At 41.3% G+C, this 23,343-nt stretch overlaps 1 protein-coding gene across 6 annotated transcripts in view; it reads left to right on the plus strand.

Annotated features, from left to right (window-relative positions):
* Positions 1-23,343, plus strand: part of PLXNB2 (plexin B2) — a 260,101-nt gene that overhangs the window by 176,658 nt on the left and 60,100 nt on the right. For all 6 annotated transcript variants that reach the window (XM_054217236.1, XM_054213852.1, XM_054215554.1 and 3 more), the window contains 9 exons: positions 2,363-3,473; positions 5,216-5,398; positions 8,166-8,288; positions 12,106-12,206; positions 14,247-14,373; positions 16,110-16,260; positions 18,586-18,700; positions 19,417-19,519; positions 19,993-20,094. In XM_054217236.1, the coding sequence (XP_054073211.1) occupies positions 2,363-3,473; positions 5,216-5,398; positions 8,166-8,288; positions 12,106-12,206; positions 14,247-14,373; positions 16,110-16,260; positions 18,586-18,700; positions 19,417-19,519; positions 19,993-20,094 (2,116 nt within the window). The remainder of the gene's footprint in view (positions 1-2,362; positions 3,474-5,215; positions 5,399-8,165; positions 8,289-12,105; positions 12,207-14,246; positions 14,374-16,109; positions 16,261-18,585; positions 18,701-19,416; positions 19,520-19,992; positions 20,095-23,343) is intronic.

Raw genomic sequence — 23,343 nt, forward strand, 5'->3', positions numbered from 1 at the left:
ATGTGTACTGTTCCTTGAATTCTGGCTCTGGCATGAACTAGCAAGGCTCTTCGTTCTGTCCGTGGGACAAAGGCAGGTGTACTGCAAGTGCAGGCTCTGTGTCATTAAGCTGGGTGCCACAAATGGACAAAATGGTTCTTTAATGCACTGAAATAAATGGACATGGAGGTGAACCGAGTACAGAAATTAAGGTACAATAAATTACTTTCCATTCATTTGAAGCATATTTTATAAGTAGAGCTATTTATGGCTTTTTTTGACTGAGAGCAGAGATGATAATAATCTGACAATAATTACCTTGTGGGAAAAACAGGAACAAATGAATCTGAATTCTTCGGCGTTTGATCCTTGTGCAATAGATAGTAGAATGATAAAACTTTTTATGGAACAACATTGCAGTAGTATGTCAAGCTGTTTTTTTATTTCATTGCAGATAACTGTAAGGGAAAATATTTGAAACTAGATGACATGCATTATGACATACCGTTTAGCCACGGAGATGTAAGCTGGGATCAAAGCTCGTTTGGAAAATTGAGGTCCTTAGGAGCAGGAAGAAAAGAGCAGTTTCTGACAAACAATATCAGAATTCTTCTGGGTTCCTTAGAGCGGGTCTAAGGCTGTTGCAGAGAGGTCCAGCACTTCATTACATTGCAAGGCATGTGCTGAAGTCCGTGTGTCTGAAGAATGGGTTATAACTCTTAGCCTTTTCTTGGTCACTGTCATATGAGGTCAGCCTATCATTAGAAGTCAGGCTTCTGCCGTCAGTAATGTACTGTCTCTTCTTTGACCTCATTTTACAGTTAGCTACTCAGTTTGGTACATGATAAAAACTTCAGCAAAACAAGATTGAAGTTAGTTTTTTATTTTGTCTTCATTATTATCCTGTTAGGAGTTAGAATCACTCTGCTTTTAGAAAAGCTGTTCTCACAGTTACACGCAGGTTTTCTGCGTAGAGGAGCAAACTGCAGGCAATACTGGAGGGCAGGAGTTGTCTTTCTGCATTGCTGGCGATGCCGGGGTGGTTTGGGGAGCTGGCAGATGGCTTGTGCTCACCAGAGTCCTCCCCTCCCTGCTCGAACTTCTGCAGCATGGTTGTTGACGTTTAACCTCAGTTACCCAGTATAAATGATGATTCAGGCAATTCACATCCCACCAGAATCTATTGCTGCTGCCAAAACAGAAGTTATAGCTGACACAGGAGCATGGTTTCTTTATTATTATTTTTATTATTTTTCTTTTCTTATTTCAGTTCCTTGTTTTGGCATTCTGTGCTATTTTCCTCCTCCTACAAGGCTTTTGCCCATTAGATTACTTTGTTAAATGTTTCTCTTTTCTGGGTTTTATTTTTTCCCTTTTTCTTCACAGTTCCAGACGTTTTCAGATTTAACTTGAGTTTCCCTGTAAGTTTACAGGTTCTTTCCTCATCAGACTATGGAGGCACATGGCTATCTTTGAAAATGAAAACACTGTAGCTCGTATTTGTTTTTCAGTACTTCCTCCAAGCAGTATTTACCTTTTCCCCGTAACGTCGGGGTGTCCAAGCATGCCACCTTCAGTTTTCTGCTCTCAGAACTAAACACTTGCAGAAAACATTGACAAAATGTTTTGTGCTTAGGACGCCAGTTGGGACTTGCCTCCTCATTTAACTCTTCAGGTTAAAATGGTAGGTCTTGTTACAAGTTTCAGAAGGTCTTTGTTTAATTCCAAACAGCCAGGTGATCTGCTTGAGAAGGAAAATTCTGAAGAAAACCCAAACCAGTAACAGAATCTTGATCCCATAAAACTCTAAGGGGTGTTCTTAAGGCAGATTTTAAACTATTAAATTGCAGTGCTGAAGTGAATTGAAATGTTGGACTGTAATGCATACCAGCAGTCAAAGGCAGTGTTGCGTATTAAGGGCTCTACCATCAATGTCTCAAACACTTTTATGTAAATTCTCCCCCTCTATTAAGGAGGAGCCACTTGAAACACGGATCCTCCAGCTTATTTTTAAAATCTCTGCAATAAATAACTCACACTGTATGAAGCCGTCTGGAGAAGCAGTACCACTTCTTGGCACTCTATGTTGCTTCAAATTGTCTGTTGTTCTCATTGTGCTCTAGCAGAGAGATTGATTATCTAATTGTTTATATGATAATCATTTAGACATATGACCTTGTTTAATCCTTCCCCAACATATTAAATTGCTAGGCAATTAACAGGGTTTGAGGCTTTCCATAATCTTCATGATGTCTACACATGCATAAGGATAAGTGTATTTGTGTCTGATATCATGAAAGAAAAAAACATTCATGTTGCTGAATTTTTGTGTAAATTTTATTTTTCAATATGTTTCATGTTCTTCTTTTCTTTCCCTTTTTAGGTATTACATAGAAATGGCTTTATGGATCTGGAAACTGAGCATTTTGAGCTGTTTTTGCATCACCTTATCCAGAAATGAGGAACTGAAATTTTTCCAGAGCACTTCAGAGCTAAATCATCTAACAGTGGATAATGACACTGGGATAATCTATTTGGGAGTGGTAAATGCTCTGCATCAGCTTACAGAAAACCTGGAAGTAATAAGGTCTGTAGAAACAGGTCCAAGAAAGGACAACAAAAAATGCACACCTCCCATTGACGAGAATCAATGTAAAGAGGCAGTGCTGACTGACAATTATAACAAACTCTTGTTGCTGAACAAGGCAGATAAAACAATTGTGGTGTGTGGAAGCCTTTTTAAGGGAATCTGTGCCATCAGAGATCTAGAAGACATCAGCAATGAGAAGTATTATGTAGACAGTAGCGGAGAAAAGTCTTTTGTAGCAAGCAACGATGAGAATGTATCAACTGTGGGACTGATCACTTCCTTGAATAATGACCGAGTGCTGTTTGTTGGGAAAGGGAATGGACCAAATGATAATGGAATAATAATCAGCACTCGGCAGCTCTATGAAAGGGATGGAAAAGACATTTTTGAAATGTATACGGACTCGGCAGCTGTTAAGTCAGCTTATCACTCGTCAAGCACACAACAATTTGTGTCAGTCTTTGAGGATAAAAATTATGTTTATTTTATTTTTAATCAGCAAGAGAAACAGCCCGTCAATAACCGCACACTGATTGCGCGTCTGTGCAAAGATGACGCCCATTATTATTCCTACTTTGAAATGGACTTGGGTTGCAAAGATGATGATGGTGCCTACGACCACTGTCATTCTGCTTACGTCACTACCCCAGGAGAAGAGCTGGCTGAGAGCATGGCTCAGCAGAGACAAACCACGGATGCTTTCTCAGATGACAAAGTTCTTATTGCACTCTTCAGCAAAGTAAACAAAGATAACGGCTCTCTAAAATCTGCCATGTGTGTGTTTTCCTTGCGGCACATCAATGAAAAGATGGAAAAAAACCGGAACGATTGCTACACTAAAAAGAACACCAGCTCATTTTACAAACTTTTTTCAACAGAAAACCCGTGTGCATCACATGGACTGGTAATATCACTATCAGTTTTACAATCTGTGTTAGAATCAGTGGAAAATATAAAACTGCATGTTTTGGGGCAGCTTTGAGCTAAGCCTATAGTGAGATCAGATGACTGAAAACTCAATAGCTGGATTCACTATAGAAATGCAATGTGGATGGGAGGGTTGCAGAACAGGTCAAGCAAGAAGTGGCAAGATAGTCATAATTTTGAGTTTTTAAAAAAAGATTTGATGTCTCCTGAAAGGTTAATATTGGTTTCATAAATGCATTTCTTTTGAAGGTTTTCTTCTGGTATGGAAATTACTGAGTCAAATGCAGTGATTTGTTGCACCCATAATCAGCTTCTGGACAATCGCTGTAGACAATTCTGGTTTCAGCCAACATATCTATAATGTTTTTAAATGGTATTAAGAATCTTGTAGGTGATATCTTGAGTTCAGTGTTGTTGCTCCCTTGGATTTGAATTTTCAGATAACTGGAAATGCGTGTGTTTCTTACATTCAGGCGGTGTTCATATTTTGCTCTGGTTCAAAATACTTCCATAGCATGATGGCCATCTTCGTTTTCTTCTTATGGTTTGTCATTACCTTGGCTGTAAGGTTTTTGGAGGTCATTGTTACACCCCTCCAGATACTGTTCTTTAGTTCATGACTGCGTCTCTGAGAGGCAGTTTTCAGTGTCTCTGTTGACTTTATGATGTTTTCGCTCATACCACTCAACCTATTCCCAAGCCCTGCTTGTTCATGCCATTCATTACTGCAGCCAACACTAAACTGTGTCTTCAAAATCTTAAAAATAACTCAGCCAGCTTTTAGGAGAATGTCTTAATTCCCCAACCTGAGCAGGTTACACACTTGCATAAGCAGCTCTTTGAGCACAGCTTGAGAAGTGGTGTGCTACAGTCCAGGAGTGAACAGCTGAAGAGGTGGGGCATGGGAATACCTTATGGTGGTATTGACCCAGAATCCTTCATCTCATGAAACCACAGCCCTCTCCCACACAGTAGATCGCCAGCACTGATAAGAAGCCAAAAGATCACTTTTTGCTTCTGAATACCAGTGTATTCAGTGTATTCACCAGTGTACCAGTGTATTCACTGAATACCAGTGCAGTACCCTGCATCTGAGGTGAGCATCAAACATAGAAATCCTGAATGTGACAAGTAGAGCAGCCCTCATTTCCGGCAAAAAGGAGGTGTGGATTTCAGATCAAAAAGACAGTCTTGTTATCAAATATAGCAGAAAAGGCAAGGTGTGAGTGAACTTCCTTCTGGTGGCACTCCCTGCAGCTCAGGATTAAAGCATAGCGAAGAGGGAATGTGTTGAAGTTCACGAGACGGTTGCCAGTGGGTTGCTTTTGTATGGATAGCAGCAAATTAAGAAACAAAATGGCATTAAAAAAACAGTCTTCCAACACAAAATTGGTCAACCCAATCTATATGACATGTTCATTTTAATTAAACAAGCTGGTTACTTTTTCAACTGTGCTGCTATGCTGAAATAGAAACAAACAATTCTCTCCCCATGTCTTCTGGAACGTGAAAGCATTGAAGCAGTTTGCAATTAGCAGGCTGCTTTCTGATTGCTGCCTGTTGGCTGGGGGAAAACGGGCAGACAATCCATTTCTCTCTTTCTACTCTTCTATGTCTGAGGGGTATTATACTGCCTGGTAATAGGGTTGCACTTCATTCTTAGTGCTGTATTAGTGATCTGAATGTTTAACATCGCTCTGTATTGCTATTCCTTATTAGAATGCAAGCAAAAATTTCCCCTGTGGCTCCGAACACTTGCCGTACCTTTTGGGAAGTAAGAATGGTGTTATAGAGAAGCCGGTACTGCAAAAAGAAGGGATGAATCTCACGGCCGTCACTGTGGCTGTGGAGAACGGGCATACCGTGGCCTTTCTGGGAACGTCAGATGGCAAAATTCTTAAGGTAATGAACTGGACTTAAAAGACTGGAAGATATTTAACAGGTCGCGAACTGTAGTGGTAGCATACTTCTACTCTGAAAGTAAGTGGGATTTCTAAGATTACATACCAGGAGCAAATTCTCTTGGAGCTTGGTATTTTTAATTTCAAAGAAAAAAAACATTATTTCTGATGTACCTCAGCTATCCGATACACAGATTGAATTAGCATCGCCTGAATGACACTTTTCCCAAAGGATTAGATACCTACTGAGAGCCCTATATAAACAGCCTTAGGTAATCTAGCAGCTGCTCTAGCCTTATCTCTATTCAAGCCCGTACTAGTTTAAGAGCAACTTTTCATTTTTTAATCATTTTGGCCATTCAGTGAATAGAGATGGCAATACAAAGGCCAAGCTGGAGCTCTGCTAAATTCTGACTGTGTGGTGGGGGGCTCCAGGGTTCACGTGTTTGTGGAGTTAAAATGTCAAGACTGCAATGCCAGATACCTTCTTTTGCTTGAAGGAGGATGATGGCCATGTGCCACTACATGGTTTGAAATTTTAAGCTGAAACTGTTGGTTACCATAAGGGAAGATGACAGATTTGAACATGTTCAGGTGCAAAGGCTCTGAATTGAGAATTTTACAGCACTAAAATAAATCAGTATTTACAAAAAAACTCTGATACAAATACTATCTATTGTGACCAGTGCGCAATTTCTTTTCATGACTTTTATGCTTTGCTTGCTGCTTTTGATGACATATACTTCAAGTTGAAATGTTTTCCCTAATGTGAATTCGTGAACTTGAGTAAAAACAGGATTTTCATTAATCATAGAATCGTAGAGTCTTCGAGGTCTTAAATCGACCTTTAAGATCATTGAGTCCAACTATAAACCTAACACTGCCGAGTCCACCACTAAACCATGTCCCTAAGTGCCACCTCTACACATCTTTTAAATATCCCCAGGGATGGTGACTCCACCACTTCCCTGGGCAGCCTCTTCCAATGCTTGATAACCCTTTCAGTGGAGAAATTTTTCCTAATATCCAATCTAAACCTCCCCTGGTGCAACTTGAGGCCATTTCCTCTCTTCTTATCGCTTGTTACTTGGGAGAAGAGACCAATCCCCACCTCACTACAACCTCCTTTCAGGTAGTTGTAGAGAGTGATAAGGTCTTGCCTCAGGCTCCTTTTCTCCAGACTAAACAACCCCAATTCCCTCAGTCACTTCTCATACGACTTGTGCTCTAGACCCTTCACGAGCTTTGTTGCTTGTCTTTGGACACACTCCAGCACCTCAGTGTCTTTCTTGTAGTGAGGGGCCCAAAATTGAACACAGTACTCGAGGTGATGCCTCACCAGTGCTGAGTACAGGGGAACAATCACTTCCCTAGTCCTGCTGGCCACACTATTCCTGATACAATCCAAGATGCTGTTGGCCGCCTTGCCCACCTGGGCACACTACCAGCTTATATTTAGCCAGCTGTGAGCCATCACCTACAGGTCCTTTTCTGCCAGGCAGCTTTTCCAGCCACTCTTCCCCAAGCCTGTAATGCTGCATGGGATCGTTGTGACCCAAGTGCAGGACCCGGCACTTGGCCTTGTTGAACCTCATACCATTGGCCTCAGCCCATTGACCCAGCCTGTCCAGGTCCCTCTGAGGAGCCTTACTTACCCTCAAGCAGATTAACACTCCCACCCAACTTGGTGTCATCTGCAAAGATACTGAAGGTGCACTCAATCCCCTCATCCAGGTCGTTGATAAAGATATGAAACAGAACTGGCCCCAGTACTGAGTCCTGGGGAACACCACTCGTGACCGGCCGCCAACTGGATTTAACTCCATTCACCACCACTCTCTGGGCCTGGCCCTCCAGTCAGTTTTTTACCGAGGGAAGCGTATGCCCATCCAAGCCATGAGCAGCCAGTTTCTCCAGGAGAATGCCATGGGAAACGGTGTCAAAGGCTTTGCTAAAATCAAGGAAGACAACATCTGCAGCCTTTCCCTCATCCACTAAGTGTGTCACCTTGTCATAGAAAGAGATCAGGTTAGTCAAGCAGGATGTGCCTTCCATAAACCCATGCTGACTGGGCCTGATCGCCTGGTTGTCCTGTACATGCCGCATGCTGGCACTCAAGACGATTTGTTCTATAACCTTCCCCGGCACTGGGGTCAGACTGACAGGCCTGTAATTCCCCAGATCTCCCTTCTGACCCTTTTTAGAATCACAGAATACCAGGTTGGAAGGGACCACAAGGATCATGTGGTCCAGCCTTTCTTGTAGATGGGTGTCACATTTGCTAACTTCTGGTCAACCGGGACTTCCCCAGTTAGCCAGGAATGCTGATAAATGATGGAAAGTGGCTTGGTGAGCTCTTCCATCACCTTCCTTAGTACCCTTCGCTGGATCCCATCCGGCCCCATGGACTTGTGTGTGTCAAAGTGGTGTGTCATGTAATTAACCGTTTCCCCTTGGATTATGGGGGCTTCATTCTGCTCCCCATCCCTGTCTTCCAGCTCAGGGGGCTGGGTACCTGGGGAACAACCATTCTTACTGTTAAAGACTGAGGCAAAGAAGGCATTAAGTACCTCAGCCTTTTCCTCATCCTTTGTCTCTGTGTTTCCCCTCACATCCAATAAAAGATGGAGATTCTCCTTAGCCTTCCTTTTGTTGTTAATGTATTTATAGAAACACTTTTTTATTGTCTTTTACAGCAGTAGCCAGATATAATTATATATGGGGGGAAAAAAGCAACATTAACCACCTCTCTTTCTTCCATGAAATAGGTTTTCCTGTCATCTGCTGCAACTGAGTACAGCTCTCTTACAATTGAAAGAAACAAACCCATAAAGAACGACCTAGTTCTTGACCAAACCCAAGAAAATCTGTATGTGATGACCACAGACAAGGTAATGTGTCCTGCTTGCATTAAGGACCAGGCCCGCTTTCACTTTCTCTGCAACTTTACCTGAGATATGTACATTTCTCGGTTGTTCCTGGAAGTCACACCATTTGGTGGGGCTTCTTCCACTCTGTGTATGAAGACCTTTCTCAAGTCCAAGCTGATGGACTTGATTGTTGTCACTTGGAGAACTGTTATATCCTTGGTACTTAGGGATTGGGAATGGCAAGTGGATTCACCTCTAAAGCTCTCTTGTGGGGTCTGGGAGAAGGACGAAGTTGAGATGTTTGGCACCGGCACCAGCACTCCATGGGGTCAGGCAGCCCTAGCACTCAGTGTGGTGTCCATGGGGTACCAGTGGATGCTCTAGCTGCCATCAGTCCTTTTCAAGAATACTCAGGATTTAGGATGCTGGCAGCTGACATAATAGCATTTACACATCTCTACTGCTGCCAGGAGTTTTCGTGGGTCTTACCGTCAAAAACTAAGAAGCAAAGGAGAGAATTATACTTTGGGAAACACTTTTGTTTGAGCCTCTACTAGAACCAAGCGAGAAAGGTCGGACTTGGCTGTGAAAGGCACAGGCAGCCTCTTCTAGGTTCCCCTCCTCTGTGCTGCCAGGTGAGGCACAATGGAGGTTTGTAAAGAAAGGAAGGAAAAAAAGCAAGTAGGAGATGACAGGGGATGCCAGATTTCTCCTTCACTTCCAGCTGCAGCCCTCTTCTGACACTTCTCTTTCTGGTGGCTGGAGCTGCCAGCCTCAAACATGTGGTTCAGCAGCTCTCCAGGACGGGATGGGTGACAGGCTGCGACCATTTGCAGCACTGACAGGGACACAGAATGGGACATGAGAAATGCTCCGGCAGCAGCAATACAGGGAAAATGAGGGGAAAGGAGACTATTTGGGGAAAACAGTGCAAGAAGAATGTTCTTTGTTTTATAAAAGGATTAATATAAATTCCTGCTGCGGGAACGTTATATTCTAGCTGAAGTTTTTCAGGCTAGAAGCCACATTGGAAAAAGTGCCAGATAAGCGACTTATAAAGCATTTAATAATATGACAGCGTGTGCAAGAGGTTACTTAATATATTTTTTTTTTGAGTAGTTGATACTTCTCATTTGGCTTCTGTTCAGATATGGAACAAAACTCCAAACTTCAATGTTGTCCGCAAAAGCCTGGGCGGCCTGGCACCCCATTTGACAAGCTGGCACGTTGCCTAGGAGCCCTGATGTCCCCACCAGGCTATGGCGTGAGCTGCTGAGCAGCATAAGGGGTGGCAGCAACCTTGGAGGAAGACGACTTTTCTGGTGACAGTCTGCTTGAATTGGTAGAATTTAGGAAGGCCACAGAGCAATTTTTCCAAGAAAATTTGCAAAAAAAATAATTCCATCTCTACAAAATGTTTAAATTTAGAAAGCAGCAAATTTCTACCAGAGAAAGGATTTCAGTTTAATCCTTTCCAAGTAGCGCTCTCAGACACCGCCGTTTCTGAATAATGCGAATAATAGTTTTCTTTTACAAAACCTGTTCAGCTTAAATATGAATAACTAAAGTTGGGAGCTCTGTAATGGCATTACATTACTGTCATCTCCAGGAGTTAATTACAATGAGCAGTCCCACCCACTTTTAGTAGCAGATAGACAGGAGGAGAATGGAGGCCTTCGGAGCTGGGAGAAACGAAGCAACGTGAGCGAGGGGAGAAGAATAAATGCTGAAACGTGCACTTCTGGGTTAAGCATTGCTGGGATTTGTGAGAATAGAGATACCAGAACCCTGCCCTGGGAGTTAGAATGGTTTAGAGTTATTTAAAATAAGGTAAACAATAAAGAGCAGGCTAGCCGCACTGATGGGTGTGCTGAATGCTAAGCTGCCTGACGGATGCAGCATTCGGAAAAGAATTGCTTGGGCTCCGTAAGCACTTGAGCAAAGTGAAAGGGATGATGTGGTAGGTGATAACTTGAAGCAGCCTTTGAAAAGAAATCAGATCGAGAGAAATACAGGGAAGAATGCTACAGAGGTTAAGAGCCACAGTGAAAAATAAGCTCTTGCTTTCCTGGTTCCCTTCTCCCTCCCCCTTCTCCTCCCAGCTTCTCCTGCTGTGTCAATAGCAGTGGGTGGCTTGGAGCAAACGCTTTCAAAAGTCAGCCCCCTCCTCCCCGCTCTGCTCCCAGAGCTTGGGCAGAGAGCAGGAGAAACCCCTTGGAGCTTCTTGGGGGCCCTGGCAAGGAGCGTACCACCCCTGCCACGCTCACGCTGGGTGGTTACAAGTGAGCATCACTGCTAGGATCCCAGATTCCTCATGGTACCTACCGTAGTGGGAGGAAAGCAGAAGCCTGTGGCAGTCACTTACCACAATCACTAGCTTATTTGCTTGTTTTAGTTTTTACCACGCTCTTTGATTAAGAATGACAATTAGAAAAAATCTCTAAAATTAGTTTCTCTGCGTTTTGAAGCTGACTGTAAACAGAGCTGCTATTTTTATATTTTTTTTTAAAATCCATTAAGTTTACATAAAAATTGCACAGACAGCAATCTCTAGGGCTTGTTTCTGCCTGCCAGAATTATGAAATAAATACTTTGTCATAAAAAAGCCATTCACTGGATATTAAATTACTCATGGGTACCAGTTAGTGAAACAGAGTGCCAGTAACTCAGCTCCAGTTAGGTAAGAATATGTGGAAGAAGAGGGAGTGGAAAAGAGTGCTGAAAAGGTAAACCTCTGTATTGATATATGCAAGAAAACTACCCAATATGGATATTTTCCTTAACTGAGTCAGACTGAACTCTCCGAAAGTGAAAGAAAAGGCCAAACTCAGACTTTCAAAGTAGCTTTGTAATTGTCAGTTGTTTTAAATGAGAGGTTTAGGTAGAAAGATGAAAGTTTACATCTCAGAGTTACTGTTGCTAGACTTTTTGCGCTCTTTAAAAGTAAAACACAGTCATCAACAGGAAGACATGTGTCCTGTTCTCCTCTTGCATCATTTCAGCAGCAAAACTAAAAGGGATGGTTGTGTGCTGGCTCCTTTTTCTGTGCATCAAAGAAAGACAAAATTGTTTATTCTCTGCACCAAAGGAAATCAAAACCAGAAGCTGTATATTTACTGGGGGACTGAGACATGAGAACTGACGATGCTCTTTTCCCTGCTGCTTCCTGTCATAATTATTTCTGTTTTCTTTCGTGAATGTATTGCGTGGTGGAGGGTTATGCGTGGAGAAGTGCCGTAACCCAAAGCGCCCTGGCGCTCTCACGCTTGCAGACTTTCTGAAATGCCTTCTGGCTAAAAGTGCCACTGACGGTCGCGTTTCCAAACGTTTTCATCTCCGTGCTAGTGATATGGAGGGAAGGATATTTTGTTTAAAAAATTATCTAGCCGGTACCAAGTTAGCCTTTTGAAAGGATCTGTTCTGCAGTAGCTGTTTCTTGAATTCAGAGCGTTGTTGACGCAATTTCTGTCCTGCAGTGGCTGCTGTAATATGGGTTTCTAGAAGTAACATAACTGGAGGAAATTAAAAGCTCGATTTTTGTAAGACTTGCTCATGATTCTGGATTATAACAATGTCCTACACTACTTTGGAGAGAGATTAGGGAATATTGTAGTGAAAAATAAAAGCAGAAGAAGTGTGTGAATTTGGACTTGGTTAATGGGGACGTAGCCAGACTCTGGTTTTGTATGGATTTTCTTAAAATCAAGCTGAGCTCTGATCATAATAACACAGGGTCAAGTATTCTGCTGCCACAGGCAACAGCGCTGCACAACAACGTTTCCGTCTCCTTGCGCGTTCTTCAGATCCCTTACGGTTTGCTTTACTTTTGGTTCTCCAGGTGTATCGGCTACCTGTGCAGGACTGCCACAAATATTCAGACTGTGAGAAGTGTACTCAAGCGAGGGATCCGTACTGTGGCTGGTGTGTGAGAGAGGGCAGGTGAGTGCTGCTGCTGCTTTTTTGGGTGCAAGCAGTGGAATAGCTCAAATTTTGACACTTGCCTTGGGTTACTGCTCGGTGTAATGACCCCAGCTTTTTATACTCAGCCTTACACTCCTGATTGATAGTGGTTGAATTTATCACATAGACATTGATATCAATCTTCTGTGCTCACATATAAGTCCCCATTGACTTCTGCAGATTCAATTAGTCTGGGAAAGTATATGCTTTTGTGCCGGTACTGAAAATCAGTAATACATCTGACTGCATGTTCTATCACCCTCTGATCTGTGCAGTCAAATGTTCTCCCCAGAAATTAAAAGAGTGCTCCCTATTTAATATTCAGAAAATATAGCATAAATTTTAAGTAGAGCAGGAAAGTGTAAAACTGCAAAAAGGAAAAAAAACTGTTCATGTCTGAAATAAAGTATATAGCTCAAACACCGTTTTTATATAAACGTCATCTATCAAGACATGTAGCTACACTGAACCCTCACCTAACTGCTAGGAGAGCAGAAAGCGGCATTTGGCTGACGAGCTGCAGAGGTTAACTGAATTAATATTCAAACACATGTAAACCGGGACAGCACTGAACAGCTCTGGAATGTCTCTTCTTTGCAGTCTTCGTTGATTGGAGTGGCAATAGGGAAGAGCGGTTCTGCAGCTCTCTTTTTGACTACGAAGTTAATTAACCCCGTGGCATGAGCGGCTGGGAATCCGTGATTCTAAGTACTTGCTGTTGGAACAAAGGGGCTATTTAATTATAGTATGCCGATGAATTTCAGGTTTCCAGCTTCCTGTCTGAAAATGTGAACTATCACATTAAGTTACCTATCAGCCTGATGTGTAGCAGAATATGGAGCACTGCAGAGAAACTTATGCGGTGCGTGCAGCTTTATGTAATATACTGTAACTCTTCCAGCCTGGGTTTCAGTTGCTGTGGATGAAACCTGAGATTTGGAATATACACCTCAGACTCCTCGTGGGCTGCTGGGAGTTGAAGGCCATGTCATATATCATACAAAAGGCAATTTTCCTTAGATTTCCCTTCAGGTTTCTGATATGACCACTGACCTCAATATCTCAAAGTATTAATGGTCTCTGAGAACAGGAAAACATGAATTTTTGCATTTGCTAGTATTTATTTCCAATGAGGAAAAAAAAGTTTTTAATTTCTAATGTTTTTCCCATCTGCAGCAAGTTCTGTCTCATGATCACACACAGCAATTAATAGTGTATTTAGGGATATGTTATATGAATGTAGACTCTGTGTGTAAATTATATCTTTAAGGGTAGGGCTGACAGAACTGTGCAGTTCTTCTGCACTGCAGCATCTCTTCTTTCTGTGCTTCTTGTCCACGAGCTGGGAAAATCTCCCAGTATTTTTGGTGAGACTGCACAACTGCTGCTGTCTTCCCATAGTGGTAACGGAGCTCTGTCAGAGAGAGATCTTAAATAACGGCTGGAATTTATGAAAACATTCACTGCAAAAGTGACATTTCTAGTGCTGTGGTTTCACAGGAGCTCTCCACAAGCCTGTGTAGCCCCAGCAATACTCTGCTGCGTTTGTACTCTCATGCATCAGGTGTCTTTTTACTGGCAACACGTAGCTGTCTGCCACTTGACCTGCAGAAAAACTAGAGTGTGCCCACTCATTCAGGAGTTTGTTATATTTTACAATTAAGATTAATCAGCCTGGTTTCAGATGATCAGCAGTGGTTCCGTTGCCTGATGGCTCCTGTGCTAAATATTACTGCCTCTCTGTGAGTTTGGGTCATCTAGTCCGAAATGGGGTCCAAAATATTATATGTATATGTTTCCCCACTTGCTTTTGACATGTCAAACCGTCAATACTTATTCATCCACTTATTGTCTTAAAAATTCTCTATTAACAACCTGAATAGTCAATATTAAAGCAAATTCCTAGTCAGCTTGTGTTGTAATTTCAGTCTCTAAGCCTGAAATTGTTCAGTTGTTCAGAGAAAGCAGAGTCCAGCTATAATATTGCCTTGCTCTGACTTTTTGTTCCTGTTTTGTCAGGTGCACAAAGAAGGCAGACTGTGGAACAGCTGATAAGGAGAACCACTGGCTGTGGAGTCCAAGTGGCACGTGCATGACCATCATTAGCGCAGACCCTCTAAACATGAGTCGCAGAGCCCCCACAAAGGTATGACAAGAAAGCGCTTTCCCTTCATGTTCTTAAAGCACATTGGTGTGACCACCAGGAAGATGAATATCTGCATTTCTTTATGCACAGTGGTGACTAGGAATAGGATAATGTTTTGGGTATCTCTTTCTCTGGTGTTTGTCACAGTGCTCTTTCTTGCCTACTGTTTTCAGAGGTTGCAGTTTATATTTTCTTCTAAGAAATGCTCTTTTTGACCTTCTCCATAAACCAAAGATGATGCACTGGTATGGATGATATAGCACGTACACTTATCTGAATATTATGAAAGTGTTGCACAATGTTGTATAACCCATAAAAAGTAACTGATAGGGGAGATTTCATGTTGCCCTTTCAGCTTACTTGAGCATAAACTTAAGTAAGCAGCGAAGCCATAAGCTGTTGCTTTAAAATCAGCGGTGGATTTGCCTACACAGCGAAGTCTGGGTACATGCAGAAGGTAAATTCAGCGTGCAAAATGTCTCTGCGGCAACAAAACTGAGTATTCAGACTGTGACCAGGGTGTCGTAGCTTGCTCTTACTCCAAATGGAACGTGCCAGTGCAGACTGAGGGCTTCCTGGGGGTGCTCAGCAAGTAAAATCAGTAAAGTGGCTTTTAAAGTCCCTTAATCAGAAAAAAAGAGACTTTAATTTGAGTCAGTTTAATTCCAATCCTAAATGATGTAAACAGCATTGTGTTAAGGCCATTTCTATGTTGAATAAAAATGTTAGTAGAGTGTAACTAGTCCACTTAAAATCCACACCTTCTCTTAGTTCAGATCTTGTTAACTTGTGTTGACAAGTATCTGGTATCTCGCATCAGCATCTGAGGCCAAAATACCTAAAAACCAAACCCAAACCCAACTTCAAATGAACATTTACGTGCTGCCTGTACCATCGCTAATGCCACTGTCTCCTCATGATTCCTTTACTCCCCAAAAAACATTGCAGCTCATAACATAATGACCAGTTTCAGTGTAAAAGGGATGATTGTTATTTCTACTGGCAATACAAAATGGAAAAAGTTAAACTGTATAATTAACACACCTGAAGATTAAATCAAGGACAGCATCCAAAATTTCATTTCAATTTTTCCCTTTTTCCTTGCTAAGTTTTCCCATTTTATTTTGCTTTTAGTTTCTCACATGCACTCTATATTGATAATTTCCTCAAGGAGGTTAAGATCTCACCATCGCTCTTTCAGAAATCCTTTTTCATCAGTAATGATAGATCTCAGTGGGTTTCTTGCACGTACATTGAGTCTTGAGGAAGCCGCTTTTCTGTTCAGCCCTTTCAAACTCCAGCTTTTCCAGCCCATCCAGCCTTGGTTTCATTATTCACTAGTAACACCTATGGTTAATGTAAATTTAATTAAGTTTTCAGGATTTAAGTGTTAACCACTCTGTTTATTGTTGCTAAACTGGATGCTGAGAACAAGAATAAAAGGCTTTGGGTGTGCCTGTACAGACATTGTCGTTCTGATCTAATGCATTGACAGGACAAGAGGTTTTTGTACCACTCTAATTCAATATATACCCAGCCTGTAAAAATTGGTAGAGGTATAAGAAGAAAAGATTAGTAGATGGGATGAAATAAAAATGGAGAACCATCTTCTGTGATACTATATCATAGTTTGCCAAAAAAAAAGAGCAGTTGAAATTCTCTGGCCATAAATAAATCTTACTGGGTCTTGTTTTGCTTCTTTCAAATATTTTACCCTTTTTAAATTTTGTTTCCAGGTGGAACTGACTGTAAGTCCGTTGCCAACTCTGACTGACAGTGACAAGGTTTTGTGTACGTTTGGTGAAACAATCCATGACGCTCAATTAAGAGAAGGGGTTATTATCTGTGATCCGCCCGATATAATACCTCCAACACCAAAAGGTCAAGGTAAAGAAATATTGCTGCCCTCCACGTATAATAAGAGGAAAGAACATAGCCTGCTGCGTCTAATGTGATGCCCTTATATGAGCTCCATACAAGGTTATTTTCCTCTTCCAGTCCCTTTCCCCAAATAGTCTATTGCTGAACTTTGTCCATTCAAACATTTGGGGAAAAAAAAAAAAAGAAGGTTTGCTCAAACTTTTTCCATTGCTGTATTTACAAGCATTCCAAGTGTTTCTACCAGGAACCTGAAACAGGAGCTTGGCAGAGCCATAGGCACAGAGCCAGAGCGGTGTTACTCTGTGTCCCAGACAAACAAAGCCCAGCTTCTCTAATCTTACCCTAATCATTCCGAGTTGTGGGACCAGAAGAGCCACACATGTGCTTCAGATGTGAAGTTCTTCATCTCTGATGTCTTAGCTTTCCTCTAGTCAGCTGTAGTTCAGTGGCTTGTTTTCTGGTCCATGTCACAAGGCTGTTCTTTCTCTCATAAAGCCTTCTGCCTCTTCTGCAATGTGCCCTCCAGCTTCTGTGGCAGTAAGTCCAGTGGAAAAATATGTGATCGTATAATTAAAGGCTGTATCATTGTTCTGAACCACTGATTATATGCTTAAGGTTTGTTGCCAGCCATAATTCTTGTCCTGTTTCCTAGATAGTGTTTTGTTCATGCTTTAAGTTCATACATCTTGATGCATAAACACATGGAATAAAACTGATTACACAGCACTGATTATTATGTATCAAGTTTAAAGAAACAAATAGAAAAAAACACAAAACAGAACACAAAAAAGGGCGTTCTTGCAGCTTGCAGAGGTACCCTTGAGGATATCCCCTTTGTATGTATCACAGCAGTCATGAACTGTCAGAGCAGTACTTGGAAGCACTTTTTAAGATACATTTCAATTCTCTTAAGACTGAAACAGATCAAAATCCAGTTTCAGTTGCAGGAAGAGTAATGATATTAAAATCTCACTCAAGTTTTAAACTAGCTGGGGTGTGTCACAGTATCAGATTATGCTGTGTTAAAGCGGCAGTTCCTTATTTAGCGCCAATTCATATTCCCTAAATATTTTGTAAAGCAGGACATAAAGCGGCTGGGTTGATAAATATGACAGCTTGATGTCTTTCAGCATAAAACGTGAGACTAGAAGCCTCTCAGAGATGGCATTCGAGTAACCAAGTCACCTGGAAATAATACAGCCCTCTGAGTTTGTCACACAGGGATCCATCTGAAAGGATGTTCAGAAGTAATATAAAGGTGCTCAGAAGCTTGGCAGACACTTCAGCAGGAGGCAGACGGTTGTTACCACAGCCAGTGGTTCCTGGCAGCATGTGACAAAAGGTCCTGAGCCATCCACTTACTGTTAAGAAACCCTATTGAGTTTGGAAAAGTCTGGGTTACTTTAGTTGTGTTTGGTTCCAAAGGGAATAAGACATTTCTAGAGAGGAAGGATGCTTTTTCGCAGTCCCGTTGTTAGGAAATCCCTTGGCATTCTTACCGGTCTGAAATATTCAAGGGGACCCAGTGCAGGCAGAGGTGACTTCCAGCCAAGCAGCTTCTTCAGAGAACCTGTTCAAGGAAAGCAGAGTTTGAAATTGCCCAATAGCTTGTGAAATAGCTTGCGACAAGGGCTTAATGATTTCTGCAAAAGGTATTTCAAACAGCTTCGCTGAGGAAAGCACCAGTTTCTGAAGATAGATTTTCCACTCTTAGTTCAATAATGATCCAGACAAGAAGTACATTTGTGGAGAAATCATGTACAGCAAACTGAAGATCAGAAGTGCCTGTGGTAACTGAGCGTTGCAGGCACTGTTGGGCATTAACCACAAAGATCACTTGCTTTAATTCACATGACGATGACAGTTTTAATCCACAAATGAAACAAGTAATTTTACATGCAGACGTATCCATATTTAAGAAAATGTTTTATTTAAAACGACTGTTCTCATGCCAGTTTTCGTCTGTGTTCAATTATGTCCTTATTCAGTTTTTCTTGTTCTTCTAGACTCTTTAAAATTCTAGCATGATGATAGCACTGCTGAGAAACACTTCTGTAAAACAAAGCTATTCTATAATTTTCCTTCTTCCCTTTATCCCATGTCCGCTTTTCTTCTGACAACCATGTGTGGAAAAATTTGCAAAGCTTAAAAAGACAAAGCAGAGCTTATAGATCTGAAGTATAACAGGTCGTGAGATCCAGAGTGTCAACAGTATAGTTAAATATTTGCTTGTGTCCTGTAAAATAATAAAAGCATTATCGTTGTATCATTCAGCTCAAGAGCTAAAGAATTCAACAACCACTTAGATAATATTTTTTTCTTTTGTGATAGATCATGTTTCAGTTCCACTTCAGTTAACCTTTGGAAATAACAAGATATTTTTTGCGTCTCATACTTACCCTTTTTACGACTGTGAAGAAGCAATGAATCTTTTTGAAAATCAGCCGTAAGTATTTCAGCCTCTTAACTTAGGTGTTTAGATCCTGTAGCGTGGTGTTTCAGGTAACTGGCAGCTGAGTTACTCAATCATTTCATAATTAAGCCTTTGGCACTCAATTTGCCAGTGTCCAAATTCTTTTTCTTACATTTTAATGAAGTTGAAAAATGGTTGAAGGGCAGAAGGTAACATAAACCACGTGGAATGGGAATATTCATGGCACGTATAATTAAAGGCCAGTTCATGGGATTGCCATTGCAGGTGAGCTCTGTCGGCATCTGCTTACCTACTTGTTCCCTCAAACATTAGATTTGTGCTTTGGGTTGCAGTGCATTCAACTAGGATGATCAGAGCTGACTCTGGTCCCATCACCTGCTCTGCTCAAGACGTTGCTGCCCCAAGGCAGGCGCAGCCAACGCAAACCCCACTTTGTTCCATCTTATGTAGGAAGGTTGATCGAGATCATTTCCAGTCCTCTCAGACTTGATCTCAAAGTTTGCACAAGGTGCTGTGGATTTCCAATCCTTGTTCAGATATTTAAGCGAGAAAATAGCTTGGGGGGGTTCTTGAACTGTTCTTGCTATGAACTTTTCAGCTTAATATAGTAAGGATGCTGTAACAGATTGATCTACCCTCAATGAATAAAGATGGAATTTCATTTTCTTTTTTTGTCAATGGGGGAAAAAGCCTGACAGTTTGTCATGACTATCATGTTATATTTGTAGGTGCTATTCTTGTGCAAGCAATAGATGGAATTGCCAGTGGGACTGGAAGAGACATATCTGTGAAGAGTCCTCTTCAGTACAGGATGTGATTAAACAAAATATGGTAATGTTTAAAAATAAGATTATTAGTTTTTTATTAGAACACTTCAATATTTTATTTGCTTTTGCTCTCATATCAGTTGGTTGAATGAGGGATTTAAAAATGATGCTAAAGTTAACTCCAGAAGTGTAAGAATTTTTTTTTTTAGTGACAGTGCGGGGGTGGGAATTTAAGGGTGTGATTGAGGAGGGGCAGTGAGACTGAATAACTCCTGAAAGGATATTTTTGTTCCTTTTACTATTTTGCTTCAATGGGAGGAACGAGATTTCAAGGCTGGGAAAGATAATCACCCACAGCTTTGACATATGCTGCAGTCATTTTTAGCATGTCTAATTTGAAAGGGTGTAATCAAATCTGTCACTGTATTTTAAGCATGAAGTTCTTCAGAACAATCATTCCATTGTCCGAAGGACATCGGAGCTTGTTGTGATAAGACTTTTTACTTGGAATAACGTATAAAATGTTTCTCTCCCTAGGAAGAAGAATGCCCGCAGTTTCTAAACCCTAACCCTCCAATAATACCTATGGAGTACCGAACAATGGTGTATTTTGAGGGAAGACATCTAGCTTATTATCGGGTAAGAATATTAATTCAAAGCTAGCTGTCATTTGAATTCCACTTAAACTGCGGCCATATCCCTAAACTGAAGCATTAGTTTGTGTTCCTTGGAGAACCTGCTCATAACTGTATTTAAAGAAGGCAGAAAGCTACACATTCAAGTTTGATATAGTATTGGTTGCTGTGGTAGAGTCATCACCAAGACGGAATCAGAGCTGGACAGGATATCTTAGCTACTAGATATGGGTCTTTTTTCAAGAATGTAAGTTGGACCTACTGAAACACTTGACAATTATTTTTCATCTAATGAAATGAGAGGAGAATTGTGAATGTTTCATATCTTTTTTCTAATGAAATGAGAGGAATTGTGAATATTTCATATCTTTTTTCTAATTAAATACTCTTTTTTGGTTTAGAATGACATCACTTGTGTGCTTACTTCAGTTTTCACTTTTCAAACAAAAAAATGCACTCAGAAATTAAATGTTTCTTATTTTGGATGAAACAATCTTTTGGGGGGGGCTTTGTGTGTGTGTGTGACCATCAAACCAGAAGATCAGGTATGTTCTCAGCTCTAGCAAAGGCTTCTCTTTCTCAGTACTTGCTTCCAGAAAGTAAATTACAAAGCTTCTAAGAAGCCAGAGTTTGACTCCAAGCTTTTAATTGCTTTATAACCTAGATAATGCATAAAATGTTGTTGTTAGTTTGATAAAAACGAAGCTTAAAAACCACTTCTTAGTTCTTAGTCTTGTTCTTAGTTTCTATTGTTTGATTCTGTGCTGTTTTGTGTAAATGCAAATTAATGATAGATACGCTGGAGATTGCATTGATTGCTTTGTCTACCAGCCACCTATCAAGGGAAAGAAGGGTCTTGGGTTTTGAGTTGGTTTTTTTCCCCTTTGCCAAATTGAAGTACTGTGTAGCTTACAAAAGTCCTTCTATCAGCTCTGCTGTGCCTGCCAAGGGATGGGAAAGGGTAAGCAGGTCTGGAGAGCAGCAGTGTAAGAAGGGTATTCAGAGAAGGTAAAAAGCAACCCACAAGCACTACAATCATACGAAGACCCTGCTGTGTATCACTACGTTGCACATATATCAAGACAGTGCTATACAAACAGAAGTTCAAAAATTAACATTTTCACTTGAGGGCTTTAAAATATATGTAAATAAAAAAAAAAGCAATTTGGTGAATTTGATCTGTTCTCTGAGATGCCAGGACAGGTCCCTGGTAGGATGGCTGGCTGTGTGCAAGATGTGGGACACAACACTAGACCTAAAGGCCACAGCTCCCTTTGCTAAAAAAGGAAAAGTGTTCCAGAGAATTTACTCACATTTCTTTTGTTTAGCATTGTGAAGAGCTGTTTTTCTGCACAAGAGGAAAATCTTTCCCTGCTTCTTTGATATAAGTGAAAGAGCCTATTCTCTCTCGAGAACAAGTTCAGGGCAGATGCATAATGTAGATGTGCTGAATTTGACTTCTAGAGGACCCTTTTCCTCCAAGGAGGAGAAATAGCAGCAGGAACCGAAAAACTCCTTCATCTAGTTTAGCATTCTGTGAATGAGAACTTTAATCTTTATGAACTACTAGTAGACAAAAGGGAACAAAAATGCTCCTGCACTTTTTTTTTTTTTCTGTGAGATATCAATTCTATTTAACAAAGGCAGACACATCCTGTGGGTTGGATGCTTTGTCATGGGTAGCAGTGTTTAACAGCTTGCCTTCAGACCAGACCTAGTATGCATTTATTTAACTTGGAACTGGGAAGGCTTACGTGGAATTCAAGTCTCTGTAAGAAGCGAGATGAATGCATAGGCCCTAGGCTAGAAAGATGCTGGAGAGCAATGAGTGTGAAATGATGTCAGAATAATTTTTCTTAGGTGAGAGCCATGTGGGAACGTCATCTCTGTCATGGGAGCAGCCCCATATATCCTGGTACAGAGGTGCATTTTTAAGCCAGAATAATAATGCCTTCAGTGCCAGAACTTAAATAGGCACACAGGGTGACTGCAGCTGTATACACAGACCTCTGAGAACATGTGAAAACAGACAAGTAAGGCATGAAATAGTTGTAATTGCACAGGCACCTGTGCCTGTGGGGTCATGCTATCTGAAGCAATAACTTTGGTTACTGAACGTTCATTTGAGCAAGGGCATAACTTACCCTCAGCCTTTGGTAAACATCTCATGGAGGGGAGGGTAGCTCAGGAGAAGCCATGGATGGATATTTTGTAGGGGTTGGCCCACAGCCCAAGGGCAAAATAGCATGTGGCTTCTCATGTGGGACCGCTTTGCCACAAGATATGCTGGGCATTACAGAGTGTTTGGAGGTAGCAGTCACGCAGATGTAAGCGCATTTAAGGTCTTTATTGATTAGAACATTGGTATATATCCATTTTCCTCCTATTTTCGTTGCCTAAATTCTTGCTTAGAAAAAGTTGATAAGCAAGAATGTTCTGTTGTTCACTTTGAACTACTAGCTCTATTATCTTGGATTAATCAGTGCTTTGCTTTAAGGGGTGATGCACAATCATGGGTGATTAAGTGCACTAGCCAATATTATGCATATAAGCATCTCTGTTTCCAGGTGGAGATTAGCAGTGAAGATTTGGGCTTACCCAGTGAGTAAGAGATGTGTACGGCTTCCAAAACTGCTATTGCAGAACTGAGGGTGGAAGAATAAGCTCACACTTTTTGTATGCACCTCTTAACTTGTGAACACTTACAGCACAATGAATAAATCTCCTCATGAAGGCTTCTGCTGGAGGGAAATAGACTAAAAGAGGAGAAACTGTTGGCTGTTTTTCTTCCCCTCCTTCCTCTGAAAGAATTTCAGTAGGAAGGTTAAGTAAATCCAAGCTGTCATCGTTCTCTTGGGAATAGCCTCATCCAGGACAAGCGGGTGAGGGGGGAGTTTAGTACTGATCAGTCATATTGCATGTGACTTCTGAGAGGCATTCTCCAGCTGAGTCCTTGAGAGATCGGCACAGTAGAAGAGACAGATGTACCAGCATCAAGATAAGCCTATTAGCCCTCCAAAGATTTTCGTTAAAAGTAATTTCCCATTTGAATTTGTCTTTGTCCTGTGTGTCCGATGTGTAACGCACTTCTCAGTGTTTGCTACGTGTCTCCTCTTGCACCCAGACTGCTGAATGTGAGCTCTGTAGCCTTCTGCTCGAGAGCCTGGTATAGCAGCTCCTGACTTCAGGTGGCAGCTGTCATGCACACCGAAAATCCCCTCCTCTCCCAGCGCCTTCTGTTAAGCGTGTGGGA

The sequence above is a fragment of the Rissa tridactyla genome, chromosome 1 (genome assembly GCF_028500815.1).
Source record: "Rissa tridactyla isolate bRisTri1 chromosome 1, bRisTri1.patW.cur.20221130, whole genome shotgun sequence".
In the NCBI taxonomy this organism is placed as follows: Eukaryota; Metazoa; Chordata; class Aves; order Charadriiformes; family Laridae; genus Rissa; species Rissa tridactyla.